This window comes from Balaenoptera physalus (assembly GCF_965194825.1).
Source record: "Balaenoptera physalus genome assembly, chromosome: 4".
NCBI classification, from domain to species: domain Eukaryota; kingdom Metazoa; phylum Chordata; class Mammalia; order Artiodactyla; family Balaenopteridae; genus Balaenoptera; species Balaenoptera physalus.
The window spans coordinates 2,955,536-2,971,823 of NC_138891.1; the positions used below are offsets into that span (position 1 = coordinate 2,955,536).

The 16,288-nt window shown below is 42.5% G+C and overlaps 1 protein-coding gene across 15 annotated transcripts in view; it reads left to right on the top strand.

Annotated features, from left to right (window-relative positions):
* THRB (thyroid hormone receptor beta) overlaps positions 1-16,288 on the top strand; it is a 386,050-nt gene that overhangs the window by 342,774 nt on the left and 26,988 nt on the right. For all 15 annotated transcript variants that reach the window (XM_082460761.1, XM_082460768.1, XM_082460767.1 and 12 more), the window contains one exon: positions 16,027-16,127. In XM_082460761.1, coding sequence (XP_082316887.1) covers positions 16,027-16,127 — 101 coding nt within the window. The remainder of the gene's footprint in view (positions 1-16,026; positions 16,128-16,288) is intronic.

Consider the following 16,288-nt stretch of genomic DNA (forward strand, 5'->3'; position numbering starts at 1 on the left):
GTTACCTCTAAAGCGTGGGTGCGCGCGCGCGTGTGGATGTATGCTACCCGTAGGGAATACTGTCAGCTTCTTTGCTAAAGAAAATACGTAAAGGCTTCCCCTTGGTGGACAGACACTGAGGCATTTGAAGTGGGATCATTCTCCTCGGCTGAGGTTCAGATTTAAAAACTCATTTGACTTTTTCTTGGCACTTCATAGTGCAAGTTTATTTTAGGTAACTAGCAAAATATTTCCGTGATTTTTTTGACAGTACTATAATGTTGATATGTTGGCATTTGTAAATGTTCTTTTTAATATATTTACTTATCCATGTAAACTGTAAGGAATCTACTTGTAATCATAACAAGCTGTAAGAATATAAAACTCATAAAGAAACTGATACACTTTATCTTGCCATTGTGCCCCTAAAGTTGGACACGTCTGCAATCAAGTCAAATGAACTCTGTACGAAACAAAGTGATATAGACTTCAAAATATCCAATATTCAAACAAGTGCAATATCCACTTCTTTTAATAGACACTGTGGCTCTCCAATGCTGTTTAATTTTCTATCGGTAGAATCTGTCTTGTATTACCAAAAACTAAAATAAAAGAGGCAAACTGGTAATACTCAAGGAACTTAATAGCAACTGCCAGATAGAAATGCTTTTGAAAATAGCTTAAATTCTAGTGCAAATATCCCAGAAACTCATTTTTCCTGTGAACAATCCACTGGATATTGCAGAGGAGACCAAATGTACAGGTTTCCATAATTTGCAAGAATATAATGCCCTCTGAGCTTCAGAGATGAATTTCTCTATGAAATTAGCTTAAAACATAATGTGGTTTATTTGATTGTGACTCCTATAAAAATTATCATTTGCTTTTCTTAATGCAACTCCACAATTAAAAGTAGCCTGTTTTGAAAACTATTAAACAAAATTTTAAAAAACAAACTAAAACTAAAACCCCTTTTAGTTTTTACCATATCCTGTATTTGTATTTTCTGTGCTATTCCGTAACTTCTAGATATGAAATATGAAGGGAATTACAGCATAAAACATATTCAGAGTCGTTCATCTGATTTTCATTTAGCTTCACCTCCTCTTGAAAGGCATCAGAAATTCTCATTTACTATAAGGGACACCCTAATGCGAATGTTTGAGGTAGATTGTGTGCTTTCTGTTTCATTTAATATTATACTTAAAAGTAATTTGTCTTTGAAAAGCATTTAACACTGCCTCATTAGACATGCCTGGATATGCCTTTCCTAATGTTGTAGGATCTCAAGAAAATATTGGTCTCTCTCTGTATTGGGGCATTCCACTATTCTTAAAAGTTCTTGCAAAACTTTACAGGCTTTTACTCTTTCTTCTTTTGTCTTTTCACTGTATTTTCTTCCACCTGTGCTGGAGAATATTTGCTTATAAAATGCTAAACCAGCGATTCTTTACTAATCAACTTGACTCATGAACCAGAGGCTAAGACACATTGTATGCATATATTGATGTAATTTCTCAAAGCCATATGCCATTGAAAGGCCACTGCCACCTGCCAAACTCACTCAATCAGAGCAGGCAAATATTCTTAAATGCGCCATTATTTACTGTTACAAGTCTTTAAGTAAATCCCAGTAAAACTAAACCCAGCTGTCAACTGTCTCTTAAGACAAAAGGTCGGACCCAACGCGTTTATCCATATTGATCCATTATTGATTTTTGCTGTTGTTGGAGAACATCAGTAGTATCTCCTTAAGGCAAAATTAAGACAATAAACAGGTGTTCAGTGCGGCAGGCCTCATTATTCCAATTGGATTTTTATCTATTTTCATGAAATTCATAATTGCTTCATCTGTGCTTGTCGCTGTCACAACTCTAGACACTCTTCAATAATGCAGCTGTCTTAACTTTTTCATTATTTTTTTAAGGATGGCTTATTCTCTAGCCTTTAGTCGGAGTTTTCCAGTATGTAGAGAATGATCATCAGCTTGTTAAAAAAAAAAAGTGTGTATAAGTACACATAGATAAAGTAAAGGAAGGCTACAGAACCCAGTGACAAGACTGGTTATCTCAATAACAGTCTTCAGAATGATTTAGTTCTCTTTGTGTTGTTTGTCTCTGTTTTTACATTTATAACCAAGAGGAGAAAAAGTTATCAGGCTCCTGAAGCTCTGAGAACCTGAATTAAGGAAGAGTCAGAATGCAGTTCATTGAATCAAACTTAGAATAAAACCTTAAGAAGGGGGGGCAGTATAATTTTCACAATGAGAGGGGCTGAAATGAACACTGTGATGTCTGTCAAATTTTCCTACAGTATACGAGAAAAGACATTTTTAATTTTTAAAAGTTAGGGACAAATAAAAAGAACTCGAGCAATCACTAAGAAGATACGAGCTCCTTAGTTTTTAATCTTTCAAGTAACCTAGCCATGGTTTGTTATGTTAAAATCAGCCAACACAGCCAGTTCTGCTTCACACTTTCTTCCTGGCCCCAGCTAGGGAGGAAGGGAGAGTTAAGTTTAGAAATCAGACGGAGGGAAAGGGAATTGGCAGCCAGGGTGCCGCGACTTCTCCTTCGTGGCAGAGGTTTCAGCAGAACTAAAAGTCGATATCTTTTTTTTTTTTTTTTTTTTTTTGGCGGGAGATGCTAGCTGTTTCCACCAGAAATTCCAGTTACATTCCAAAGTCCCCAAAGAGCTTGAGTCTGGCCGCTCTGCGGGCAGCTTGGCCAATTCGCCTCTGGGTCTGCTTCAACAGAATCCTTCCTTGGAGTGTCTGTCCTGTGCAACCCTCCTCCACAGGATTCTTCGCTCAACATTCTCCGTGCCATCTTTACAGGAATGGCATGTCCAAAAATGTAGCTAGTGTGTTTGTATCCAAGTTGGTTATCATGTCCAAGGGGGTAAGAATTTCCTGGTTTTGAGCCAGGATCAAGGAGATGGCGTGTGTTTGTCCTGTTCCGTTTGGGGTTTTGACTGCACGTGTGCTTGTTTTACAGCTGCGTTCTTACTAGTGCAGAAAGAAATATTCATACCTGAAGCAGAAACTCCACATAGAGCTGTCCTTTCTGTATCTGTTTTCATTGCCCCTCTGTCTCAGGTCAGGAATCGAAGTCTTTTTTTCATGTTCTGCAGCTCTGTTGACTGTATGTGAATAATTGTGTAGACATGAGAAATGGATTAAAAACAAGAGTTAAGCCCCAAAGAAATACGATCTCTAATTAGAATTTCCTTAGCCTCTTTTAAAGTTAAAGAAGGATTGCTATACAGTAGATTTGGGGATAGGACGTTTCCATGGGCTGCCCTGAAAAAAATGTTACAGGAGAAACAAGTACCCTTAAACCCTAGAATCACATTCAGTCCAGTGAGAGGCAGGCAGAAAAGGAGACCAAAAAAGGGAAGATTCATGAGTCCCATTGCCATGAACTTGAATATGAAATGATGGCACACTATCTCAACTTCTCTTTCTCAACCCTTCCTTCTCGCCTTCTCCCTCCCTTTTGTCTCTTTCCCCTACTATTTCCCCTCTACCTCTCTCTCTCTCTCAGTCTTCCTCTTTCTTCCCCAGTCTCTCCCACCCCTACTCTTCCTCCCTAGTTGGATTTGTTTAATTTAAACACATATATGATCAGTCTGCCCAATGAACCAAGTGTTGTAGGCATCATGTCTTTACAATGTAATACTTAAGAGGTTAATGCAACTGCAGACTTTTCTGCAACGCTTTTGTAATTGTAAGGATGCTGATGTAAATGTAGGATTTCAAATTGGGCATTGCCACCCATATACTATGAAGAGTCAACACCACTCCAGAAAATAACAGAACCGTTTTTTAAAAATACAAAACACATTTGTTGCATGAAAGTGCCTCTCAGCACCCAGAAATGCAAGCAGAGGAAGGAACAATAGTCGCTTCCAAACCAAGTCCAAGTGCAGACAAAGCATGAGCTGACTCTTCTTTCTTCTCTTTCCTGAGAATCAGGTACCTGTCTAGTCAAGGCATGTCCTTCAGAGATTTCATTGTATGCCCATCCTCAGGCATCCGTTGCCACTCCTCGAGATGAAAGCTAACAGCAAGAATCCAAGGTCTTATGAGAAACTGAAGTCAGGTGCCGGCAGGCTTGGGAAGGAATGTTGGAGCTGTTTATTTCCTGCCTATGGGGTTCACGTCCACCACCTCACATCCCTCCACAAACTCAAAGCTTTTTTCTCAGCTCCCAGCATTCAGGTGCATTCAGCCTGAGGTCCAGTTGCTTCCCGCTCTACCATCTGTTCTGGGCCAGCTTTTAGGACCCCCTTCCTTGTCCTGATACCACCCAGTGCTCGCTCAGGCTCTGCATTCTCCCTTTTCCACACCCTCATGACCAAGGCGCCTCCGTGCGCTGTCCTTGGTACCAGGCTCATCTCAGCGCCCTCTCTACCAGCTGCTTTAGAGAATCTCCTCCGTTCTCCAGGAGACGCCCAGAGTGGTCGGTCACTGCACCCACCCCCGTTCTTTGTCTGCAGAAACTGCCCGCCATGCCATCATGTCCTCTTCTCTGCCTGTCCCCCCTCTTCTCCCCCAGAGCCTCTGCTTCCGGCTGCTCAGTGGCAGTTCCTCCCTGCCCTCTCCACCCACCCTCAGACGTTCAGACCCTTTCCATGACCTGTTGGATCAAACACGAACTCCACCACCTCTTCCCTGCCCCAGAGAGTTCCGTCTGGATTCTGGTTTCGTGCTTCCTCCCATACACTCTGTTCCAGAAATCTCAGCCAGTCTCCTCTCTCAGCCATACTGCCCCCCATCCCTGAACCAATGATACTTTTTTCCCAGCCACACCCCAGTGTGTGCCCTGCCCTTCTCAGCCTTCAGGTCACTGATTCAGCTCTCAGCTCATCAGCCTTTTCTATTTAACCAGCACCCTATTCTCTCCAAAAGCCCTGCTCCTGACCAGCCCTGACTTCAAAGATAAGTATCCCTTGCGTAATATAATAGTGCTGAATCATTTGTGTAAATCACCTCTTTTTGAGGAAGATGAAATATATACAATGTGTATTAAACCAGAGTTTCTCCATCTTGGCACGAATGACTTTTGAGGCCAGATATTCTCTGTCGTGGGGCTGAACTGCGCCTTGTAGAACGTTCAGCAGCAGCCCCGGCCTCTGGACACTACATGCCAGTAGCACCCAAGCCTCACCCCTCACCCAGCTGTGACAACCAGCAGTGTCTCCAGATACTGCCAAGTGTCCCCTTGGGGCGAAATCACCCTCAGTTGAGAACCACTGCATTAAAAGCACTTAATATTTGGAGAACATCTGAAATAAAGGATCTTTTGTAAAGGTTCTTTTTGTCATGTGAAAAATCCCTCCTTGGCTTTCAAATTCAAGAGTTTAGATCTTTGTACATTGAATCGTTTCAAAATGGAGTTCACTTGAACATACATATACATATACACCTGAAACGTTGCTACTTACATATATGCGTTAGAGATAGTTCCCATGGTCTGCATCGGGTGCTTTTCATCTTATAGGCGCGTTGACGTCAACTCTGTGTAGATCGTAAGCACACGAAGGCGGTAACCTCCTGTACTTCCCACTCTGTGAAGCTGCAGGGATGCCTTCAGGAGCCCAGTGCCGCTTAGACCAACAGTGACGTCATCCTGATGACAAACCCACTTGCTCCTTCCCTTCATGACATCATGCTGAAGAGCTGGTAGCCCACATTTTTAGATCTAGAGCCTTGAGTCTCATTCTGAATGGATATTCAGATTTTAAAAAGGCACCCATTTTTCTCAAACATGCAGGGCATGAAATAACTGTGGATGCTTCTGTGTAAGCCTGATGCCGTAAATTGACTCTCAAAGCAAAATCAGAGGGAGCCACGGTGCCTGTTTCTGATGACCCTGTCTGCTCTCCCCCTTTCCCCATTCTTTTTTTTTTTTGGCTGCATTGGGTCTTTGTTGCTGTACTCAGGCTTTCTCTAGTTGCGGTGTGCGGGCTTCTCATTGCGGTGGCTTCTCTTGTTGCAGAGCACGGGCTCTAGGCGCGTAGGCTTCAGTAGTTATGGCTAGTGGGCTCTAGAGCGCAGGCTCAGTAGTTGTGGCGCATGGGCTTAGTTGCTCCGTGGCATGTGGCATCTTCCCAGACCAGGGCTCGAACCCGTGTCCCCTGCATTGGCAGGCGAATTCTTAACCACTGCGCCACCAGGGAAGTCCCTCCTCGTTCTTCTAATACACTTTACCTTCCTGCTTTCTAAACCTAAACAGGTTAAAAAACAGGAACTGATTGGGAATTCCCTGGCGGTCCAGTGGTTAGGACTCGGTGCTTCCACTGCCATGGCCCAGGTTCAATCCTTGGTCAGGGAACTAAGATCCCACAAGCTGGGGCTTCCCTGGTGGCTCAGTGGTTGGGAATCCACCTGCCAATGCAGGGGACACGGGTTCAAGCCCTGGTCCGGGAAGATCCCACATGCCGCGGAGCAACTAAGCCCGTGCACCACAACTACTGAGCCTGCACTCTAGAGCCGCGAGCCACAACTACTGAGCCCGCGTACCGCAACTACTGAGGCCCACACGCCTAGAGCCTGTGCTCCGCAGCGGGAGAGGCCACCACAATGAGAAGCCCGCACACCACAAGGACGAGTGGCCCCTGCTCGCCGCAACTGGAGAAAAGCCCGCACACAGCAACAAAGACCCAACACAGCCAAAAAAAAATAAAATACATTAAATAAAATAATTAAAAAAAAAAAAGATCCCACAAGCCAAGCAGCACGGCCAAAAATAAAAATAATAAATAGTAAATAAATAAAACAGGAAATGATCTCATCAGTACCAGAGTTCCAAAACTCCAATGATTATAAGCACCAGAGAGCTGACGTTAATAACAGAGAGGCACAGTTGTTCCATAAGGACTACTTAATTTAAATTTTTCAACCATCACACACATTGTTTATATGTCACAGGATAAGATTTTTCACTTCCATAAAGACATACATCATTTCATTTTTCTTGAATTACTTTTGTCTTCCCACTTTTGACAAAGATAAAAAATTCTGTGAAATATTTCTTTACTTATCAAAAGACGATGCAAGAATAAACATAAATGGCAACTGACATTTGGCCTCAGAGTTGGGGCACCTTAGGGAGGGGTGCTGACTGCAGAGAACTAGGAAGTCTCTCTCATTATTAGCAGGTGGGCTGCCCTTCTCTGTTCAATTGATTGTTGCCCTGGGAGAATTTGGGCTCAATATTCCCAGATCTTCTCATTTTTCACACGAAGCAAGAAATCTGGATTTTATGTGAAATCCTGGTTTTAAAAATTGGCTGAGATTTTTAAACACTCTGAAAGCCAAACACTGCAGACGGCCAGTGTGTGTATCCTTTTGATTAAAATTTTGACTGGCTAGTTATACCAGTCTTTTCCCCATCTTAGTGACTTGCATCTTCAAGTGGTTTTAGCTCTAATTGTGGATTGAAAGGCTTTGTCAGCTCCGGAGGGTTGGAGTCTATGGGGACGGGGAGAAGGAAGGTTAGTTAGGGACTTCTTGTGTGTGAAACTGTATTATGCCCAAGGTTAGCCCTAAAAATGAAATATTTTGGTTTCAGGAATTCTTGAGTCAGAAGAAATAATCTAAAACTTGCTTTGCCCCCCTTTTCTGCCCTAAGACTTCCAAGATGAAGGAAATCCAGAGTCCTTTGTCATCATGTCCTCTCCCCTTTTCTGGATTAACAACTCTGACCCAGCCCTCCTTCTGCTTCCCTTTCCCTCCTCTGCCCACACCCCGCAGAGCTCTAGAGTTTGAAGACTTGGAACTCGGGTATCTTCACCCCCTCAGCCAGCCAGAGGGCAAGGTATAGAGCAAAGATGCTCAGTGATGCCATGGGGGGAGAGCGGAGAGACGGTGCTTTTCTGAAGAAAGATTTCATGAATGGGAGCCTCTGGGTAGCTCTGCTGGGAATTTGCAGACAGTAATGAAAGAACACCTTTAAAGTTAACAGTGCTTCAAGTTTGAACCCCATTTCTTACACACTGGGCCGTACATGGTTGTTAAGTAAATGGATGGATGGATGGATGGGTGGATGGATGGATGGATGGATGGATGGATGGATGGATGGATGGACAGATGGACACATCTATGGACAGACAAATGGATGGATGGAGATGGATGGATGGATGGATGGATGGATGGATGGATGGATGAATATAGTGTTTATCAGAGAGTTAAATATTAATGTGATGCAAAACGTTATCTAGTACCAAGAATTAGATGTAAAAAGAGTCAGGATTAGTATCTTAGGAAAAAGCTAAGCAATGAACTGTTCAAGATTTTTTAACTACATAAAGAAATGACATCAGGAAGAAGGTGGCAGTGGGGAAAAAAGCTTAAATCAGAAGGGCCTGAGCTGTGGGATGATTTGAAGAAGTTCCATTAAAATTGGAAAAAAGACTAAACTTGCTAATGGTTTAGCTTCCTGCAGGGTGTGAAAATATATTCTCATCCGATAGCCTGACCCAAACCCCTCAGGGTCCTTAGCACTAACTTCACCATGAATCAGTACCTTTCTGAACTGCCCAAAGGATTCCCCACCACCAATAATAACCACTGCTCCTTTTAGATGCCAGGACTGGTTGTGCTAGGCAAGTGGTCTGACACAGAAGGAAAGATTAGCCAGGTTGGAAATGGTCTCTGAGCTCGGCTCCTCTCCACTTCTGCTGGATTGACCTGCCTAGGCAGCTCCTTCTCCTTTACACCTGCCACCAAGATCTGCCTTATGTTCTATTCCTAAGGACTGTGTGTCTGCCAACGTGACAAGGGAGGGCCCAGTGTTTCTTCTCCTAGGACCTGAGATGCTGTTATAATTCACTCAAAAGAGTTAAACTAGCCAGTCTTCTGATTTTACCCATTCATGGGAAACCAAGTGAATTGCATTCAGTGCAAACCAAGAAGCCAAGCTTGCTCCCTGTTGCATGATTTCTAGCGCAAATGCTCACAACTTTCCTTCCACATACCAAGTCCCTCTGAGGATCAAATTTTTAAAAATTAATGTTGCCGATGACACGGATAAACCTTGAAAACATTGTGCTAAGTGAAAAGCCAGTCACAAAAGAATACACATTGTACCATTCCATTTGTATGAAATGTCGAGAATAGGCAAATCTGTAGAAACAGAAAATAGATTAGTGGTTGCTTAGGGCAGGGCAGATGGAGGAGATGGGAGGGATAGGCAGTGACTTCTAAAGGTACAAGGTTTCTTAGGGAGATGATGAAAATGTTCTAAAATTGATTGTGGTGATGATTTCACAACTCTGTGACTATATTAAAAGCCATTGAATTGTATGGTATGTGAATTAGGTCTTGATAAAGCTCCTAGCAAAAAAGGTTAAAAAATAATGTTAGTAATTTTTTATCATGTCAACCCATTTTACACGCAGGGTAATACTTAGCAATTAATCAGACATTTCCAAGTGTCCATTAAAAAATCTCCAAGCCCTTGGTTGAACAAACAGATGGAGTTTGCTTTCATAATAATAGGCTTGATAAAGTGACAGCATGGTTTATTAGTCTAAGAAATAATGCATCTGAGAATATAAAAGCTGGGCAAAATACATCATCCTTGCACTATCACATATAGTCATGGGCCTTACCTGTTTTCGGGCGTGATCAACCACGCTTCTTTAACAGTCACCTGGGGCAGCTCGCAGATGCAATTCTCAGGTGAGCAGCCGGGCCTCCGGGATGTGCTTCTCATATTTGTTTCCAGGCAGAACACAATACTGACATTCAATGAGTGTGCTCTCCTGGCAGCACGCATCTTCCTTGGCTGGGCGTATTGGCCGGCATGTGACTCATTTGGGGAGCATGAAAAAGCAAAAGGATGGAGACCCTGAGACAGAAGAGCAAGCAGGGGTTAAGTTCTCTAGGAGAACTGGTTACCATGTGATGTTGTCAAGGACATTCTGTAACCTTAAGAGAATCCCCACCTACCTATTCACTATGTGTGGGATTTTACTCGCTGGTGACAGTTATTTAATGATGGATAATGGACTTAGGTGTAATGACTGATGTATCATTGCTTGTGGTGACTGTTTTGGGTAAATAAGATGCTTCCGAGTTAATATTTTAGAGAAAAGAAAGAGATGGGTGGGGTGCACTAGTGAGATCACGTAAGCAACTGCTACCAACTTAAGTAGATGTTTCTGTAGACGTTTTGATGGTTTAACTAAAGACATAGTTAATCACCTATTCATCCACCCACCAAGAAAATAATGTAGGAGAAATAAGAGAACAAAGCAAACCACCCTTCAGACTAGCAGTCAGAAAACAGAAGGAGGGACTTCCCTGGTGGCGCAGTGGTTAAGAATCCGCCTGCCAACGCAGGAGACACGGGTTCGAGCCCTGGTCCGGGAAGATCCCACGTGCCGCAGAGCAACTAAGCCTGTGTGCCACAACTACTGAGCCCACGAGCCACAACTACTGAACCCACGAGCCACAGCTACTGAGCCCCTGTGCCACAACTACTGAAGCCCGCACACCTAGAGCCCGTGCTCCACAACAAGAGAAGCCACCGCAGTGAGAAGCCCACGCACCGCAACAGAGTAGCCCCACCCGCCGCAACTAGAGAAAGCCTGCATGCAGCAATGAAGACCCAACGCAGACAAAAACAAATAATAAATAAATAAATAAATTTATATTAAAAAAAAGAAAACAGAAGGAGCCCATTCCACTCGTACATTGAATTATCACTGGATTCCAGGGTTCACAGGAACTTTAAAGGCCAAACAGTTCAACCATCTACATAAATTGTTAAGCTACAGAGAAGAGAAACCTTCAGTGTCCTACTGCCAACACCAAAGAGTAAAGCAGGCTGGTAGTGGTGAGGTAGGGAGAAAGACGGCAAGGGTCCTGCTTCTTCCTAACTCTAGTGGATATTCTCCGGCCCTCCCAAGGCATGTCCCTCAAGCAACACAGTGTCCAACTGCAGTACAGTTTGTTCCCAAACATGAGGTTAGAAGGAAAAGACCTGCAGTTCTCTCTCCCTTCTCTCTGCCATCTGCACCTGATACCAAGAACTCAAAAGTCTTTACTCTGCTCAACTGTACATAACCTCTAGGTGTTAAGAGATCAAGATGCAGCTTTCCTGTGCAGATGGTGAACAGGCACGTGAAAAGATGCTCAACATCACTAATCATCGGGGAAATGCAAATCAAAACCACAATGAGATATCACCTCACACCTGTCAGAATGGCCATCATGAAAAAGAACACAAATAACAAATGTTGGTGAGGATGTAGAGAAAAGGGAACCTTTCTACACTGCTGGTAGGAATGTAAATTGGTACAACCATTATGGAGAACAGTATGGAGATCCCTTTAAAAAACTAAAAATAGAGCTACCATATGACCCAGCAATTCCACTCCTGGGTATATACCAGAATAAAACAAAAACACTAATTCGAAAAGATACATGCACCACAATGTTCATTGCAGCTCTATTTACAATAGCCAAGACATGGAAGCAACCTAAGTGTCCATCAACAGATGAATGGGTAAAGAAGATGTGGTATATATATACAATGGATTACTACTCAGCCGTAAAAAAGAACGAAAATTTGCCATTTGTAACAACATGGATGGACTTGAAGGGCATTATGCTAAGTGAAATAAGTCAGACAGAGAAAGACAAAAATTGTATGAGATCACTTACCTGTGGAATCCAAAAAATACAACAAAGTAGTGAATATAACAAAAAAGAAGCAGACTCACAGATATAGAGAACAAACTAGTGGTTACCAGTGGGGAGAGGGAAGGGGTAGGGGCATGATAGAGGTCGGGGAGTAAGAGGAACAAACTATTAGGTATAAAATAAGTTACAGGGATATAATGTACAACATGGGGAATATAGCCAATATTTTATAACTATAAATGGAGTATAACCTTTAAAAATTGTGAATCACTATATTGTACCCCTGTAATTTATATAATATTGTACAGAAACTATACTTCAATAAGAAAATTTAATTTAAAAAAATGTAGTTTCCTGACAACATGGATATGTATATTCCATCTGCCTTTAACAGGAGGTGCATGCTTTAATCATTGGATTACTTTGTTATTTAAGTTACTCTGTGGGACTTCCCTGGTGGTCCAGTGGTTAAGACTCCGCACTGCCAAATCAGGGGGCATGGGTTCAATCCCTGGTGGGGGAACTAAGATACCACAGGCCACGTGGCGCAGCCAAAAAATAAAAAAAGTTTTTAATTAAAAAATAAATTAAAAATAAAAGTTACTTTGTGTTTTATGAGCATGTGTTTCAATGCACACACGAGCACATGTGCACACACAGTCAAACATACTAATCTACGATGTAGAAACCAAAATGCTACAGTGGTTATCTCTCTGGTAGAAAGTTGATAGGTTAGTCTGTTTTTTGCTAATTTATGTCTCTCAGTTTTTCTACAATGAATTGTATTACTCGTGTAATTTTTTATTTAAAAACTCTGGACTTTATAAGGAACTCATATACACATTGTTTTTGATTCCTAAAGACTGACCACTGGAAGATGTTAGTTAGGTCCAGAGTATTTCTGACCATTTTCACTATGATTCTCCCCCCAATTCTACACGCTTGATAACTAGTTGGTTCTCTAGACACATAGCCCTGTTGGAATTTTTATGTTGTTTCTTTTTATGGATTTCTTTATTCCCAGAACTGTATTTGGAATAAATCAATGCCTCGTGAGTTTTCCTGTAGATTTTATTAGTATTTCTCCTTAAATTTGAGCGCCATCTGTTACCTAGCAGATAGTGGCATACCAGCTTGGGATTTGGGGTTTTTTGATCACGTAAAGAGGAGACCTAACCAGCAAGCAAAGACTCTCTTTGAGTGTAATGAATAGTGGTTTTTATAGACCAATGTAGACAAGCAAGCTGAGCAAGGTGTATAAAATTCAGACTTCAAATCTCCCCTTTTGGTGATGGCACCTCAACCAAACTGGCCTGGACGTAGTGATTTTCATTTCTCTGTTGTGGGAGCATGGCATCTCCCTTAAGCTGTCCTTAGCCCCATGTCACTCTAGTAAACCCAGTGATGAGAGCCATCAAAGAAAGCGGGACCGAATCTAGTTGATTGGTGAGCATGCGTGTCCCCAGATCACTAAGTCTTAGATGAGCTTGAATCTGGATGTCTTAGTGTTAATCTCAGTGGAATTTTGGTTGCTTTTTTTTTTTTTTTTTTTTTTTTTTTACCGAAGTTCAAACTTTCTAAGGCAGTTTTCACGAGGCTGGAAGTTTGGGCTCCTGTGTCTGCATTGCCAGCTCTCTCAGAAACCCTTGCCGAGATCCTGAGCCTTCTCAGGCACGCCTCCAGACTTCAGCCTGCCCGTCTGCATGGTCCAGATATAAGCCTCTTCCCTTGCGCTCTTCACCACTGGCTGACAGCAGCGATCTTGAGAAACTGTGATTCTATCCATCAGAGGAAGCAGGTGCCAAACACTGGGGTTTCAGCGTGAACGATACGATCCCTGCCGTCTAGCTGGAACTGTAAAGCCTGCAGTGAACCAGAGATCATGGTCTAAAGGGAGGAAAAAGTTCACAGGTTGTTAAGATGCAGATAAGAAAAGGGCTGCCCCTGGGGAGGAATGGGAGCGCCCAACCTGGACTCGGGCTGGGGGGTGGGCGGGAAGGCATCTCAAAGACTTTCCCCCTTGTGATTTGGACACTGCCCTGTCCCAGTACTGACCTCATTATATGCAGATGATCTGTTATTGTCTGTTTCCCCCAAAACACTGAGAGCTGCCCCAAGAATTAAGACTTAGTCATCTTTAGATCCTTGGCATGTTGTTGCCTGGCACATAGCACCCCCATATATATGTTGATCGAACGGAACCATCCTCTTTTATCTCCTCGTTTCTTTGTTTTTTATTAAGAGCTTTATGGAGACATATTTCACATACTATAAAATTCACACATTTCAAGTGTACAAAATATGTTCATTCAAAGCAATGGTTTTTCACTCAGTGGTTTTCAATATATTCACAGAGTTGTATACAACCTTCAACACTATGAAATTCCAGAACATTTTCATTACCTTGAAAAGAAACTTTGTACCCTTTGGTGGTCATCCCCCATTCTCCCCTCCCTCCAGGCCTTGGCAACCACTAATCTAATTTCTGTCTCTAGGAATGTGCCTCTTCTAGATATTTCACACAAATGGAAGTATCTAGCTTCTTTCACTGCATGTTTTCAAGGTTCATCCTTGTTGTACCATGTAACAGTACTTCTTTCCTTTTCCTGGCTGAATAATACTCCATTGTGCAAATATACCACATTTTGTTTATCCATTCATGATCTGATGGACATTTCAGTTGTTTCTACATTTTGAATTTTATGAATAATGCTGCTTTGAACCTTCATGTATGAGTTTTTGTATGGATACATGTTTTCAGTTCTCTTGGGTATATACCTCAGAGTGGAATTGCTGGGTCATATGTCATTTTGTGTTTAACCTTTTGAGGAACTGCCAGTGTTGTTTGGTTGTGCTATCGTAATATCACAAGTTTGCAGAATATTTTTTTTTAGATGGCCTTATTCATTCTACCTGAAGTTAACTGTCTATTTTTAGAAAAAGACCAACATAACTTATACTGGAGGGCTGGAAGTCAGGAGATCTGGATTTTAGTCTCTGCTGTTAATTTCTAGTGTGAGCCTGAGGAAGGCCAGACCTCTTAAGGCCTGTTCACCTCAAAACTACCTGCTCTCCCAGGACCTTTCCAGCTATAAAGTTTTCTGAATTTATTGCATGCTGCCTTGGTTCCAAAGTGGATCAAGTCCCCTAAGAACAAGCTCAGAAATAAGCCTTTCGAAAGAGGCTGTGTTATCCAGAGCACCCCAGGTGTCTCAAATCCCAGCCTCTCTGGATCTCTCCATATAAGCCCAGGCCCAGGGATTCTCAGTTCTAGATGTACATTAGAATCACCCAGAGAGCTTTTAGGAAATTCAATGCCTATGATGTTTCCACACCCTAAAGCCATTGAAATAAGATTCTCTGGGGATTGGTCTCTCAGATTCAGTATTTTTAAACAGTTGATTCTAGGATTCAATCATTTTAAACAGGGTGATTCTAAGGTCTAATCAGGAATCTATTGTATCACAGTGTTAGGAAGAAGAAAAGAAACTGTTTCCCCGGTTCAGTAATCTAAGTTAGTGATTGGGGTGTGAAAATGGGTACAAATCCTTTCAGGAGCAAAGACCAGGTTTCTGTTGAAAGATCTTATATTTTCTTTTTAATAATTACCCATAATGTTATGTATAACAAAAATGATAAATCCACTTATAAATAAATTTTTTTAAAAATCCCGGCCTCTCTGCCACATCCATTGGCTGCAAGAGCCTCCGGGCCTGTTCCCATCTCCACAGCAAGAGTGAGGACACCTGTTTCTAAGGCATTCAGAAATCCCGGGCCTAACGTTAACTCTGTAAATGTGAACTGAGGTCCTAGGGAAATATAAGATACTGAGAAAGTGTATTAGGTCACTTTTTTTTTTTAATAAATTTATTATTTTATTTATTAATTTATTTTTGGCTGTGTTGGGTCTTCGTTTCTGTGCGAGGGCTTTCTCTAGTTGTGGCAAGTGGGAGCCACTCCATCGCGGTGCGCGGGCCTCTCACTATCGCGGCCTCTCTTGTTGCGGAGCACAGGCTCCAGTCGCGCAGGCTCAGTAGTTGTGGCGCACAGGCTTAGTTGCTTCGCGGCATGTGGGATCTTCCCGGACCAGGGCTCGAACCCGTGTCCCCTGCATCGGCAGGCAGACTCTCAACCACTGCGCCACCAGGGAAGCCCTAAGTCACTTTTTAAAATGTTTTCTTGTTCAATGTTTCCCTTACCTTGTATATTTAAAACTAAGCGATCACAAGATGTAAACTGTAAAGCAAAAATTGTATTAAAACGTACCAAACAAGTCAGCCTTGCCTCCTCATCCACCTCCCTCCTCTCCTCTCCTGGTCCTCTCCGGGCTATGGTGTGTGTCTTTCACATGCTCTTGTTTTCTCACACGCTTCTCCTTTCCTTCTTCACAGGCTACATCCCCAGTTACTTAGACAAGGACGAGCTATGTGTCGTGTGTGGTGACAAAGCCACCGGCTACCACTACCGCTGCATCACGTGTGAAGGCTGCAAGGTAACTGCCCTGGGGCCAGTGAGCCCCGATCCTGCCCCTTCCAGAAGTCCTCCAGAATGCACCCTGAAGTTTAAGTTCCTGTTAGAGCCAAATCCCGACATTCATGGCCTGTGTTCATCCTCTTCATTTCGGGGGCCGTATTCAAGAACTGAATTTTTTTT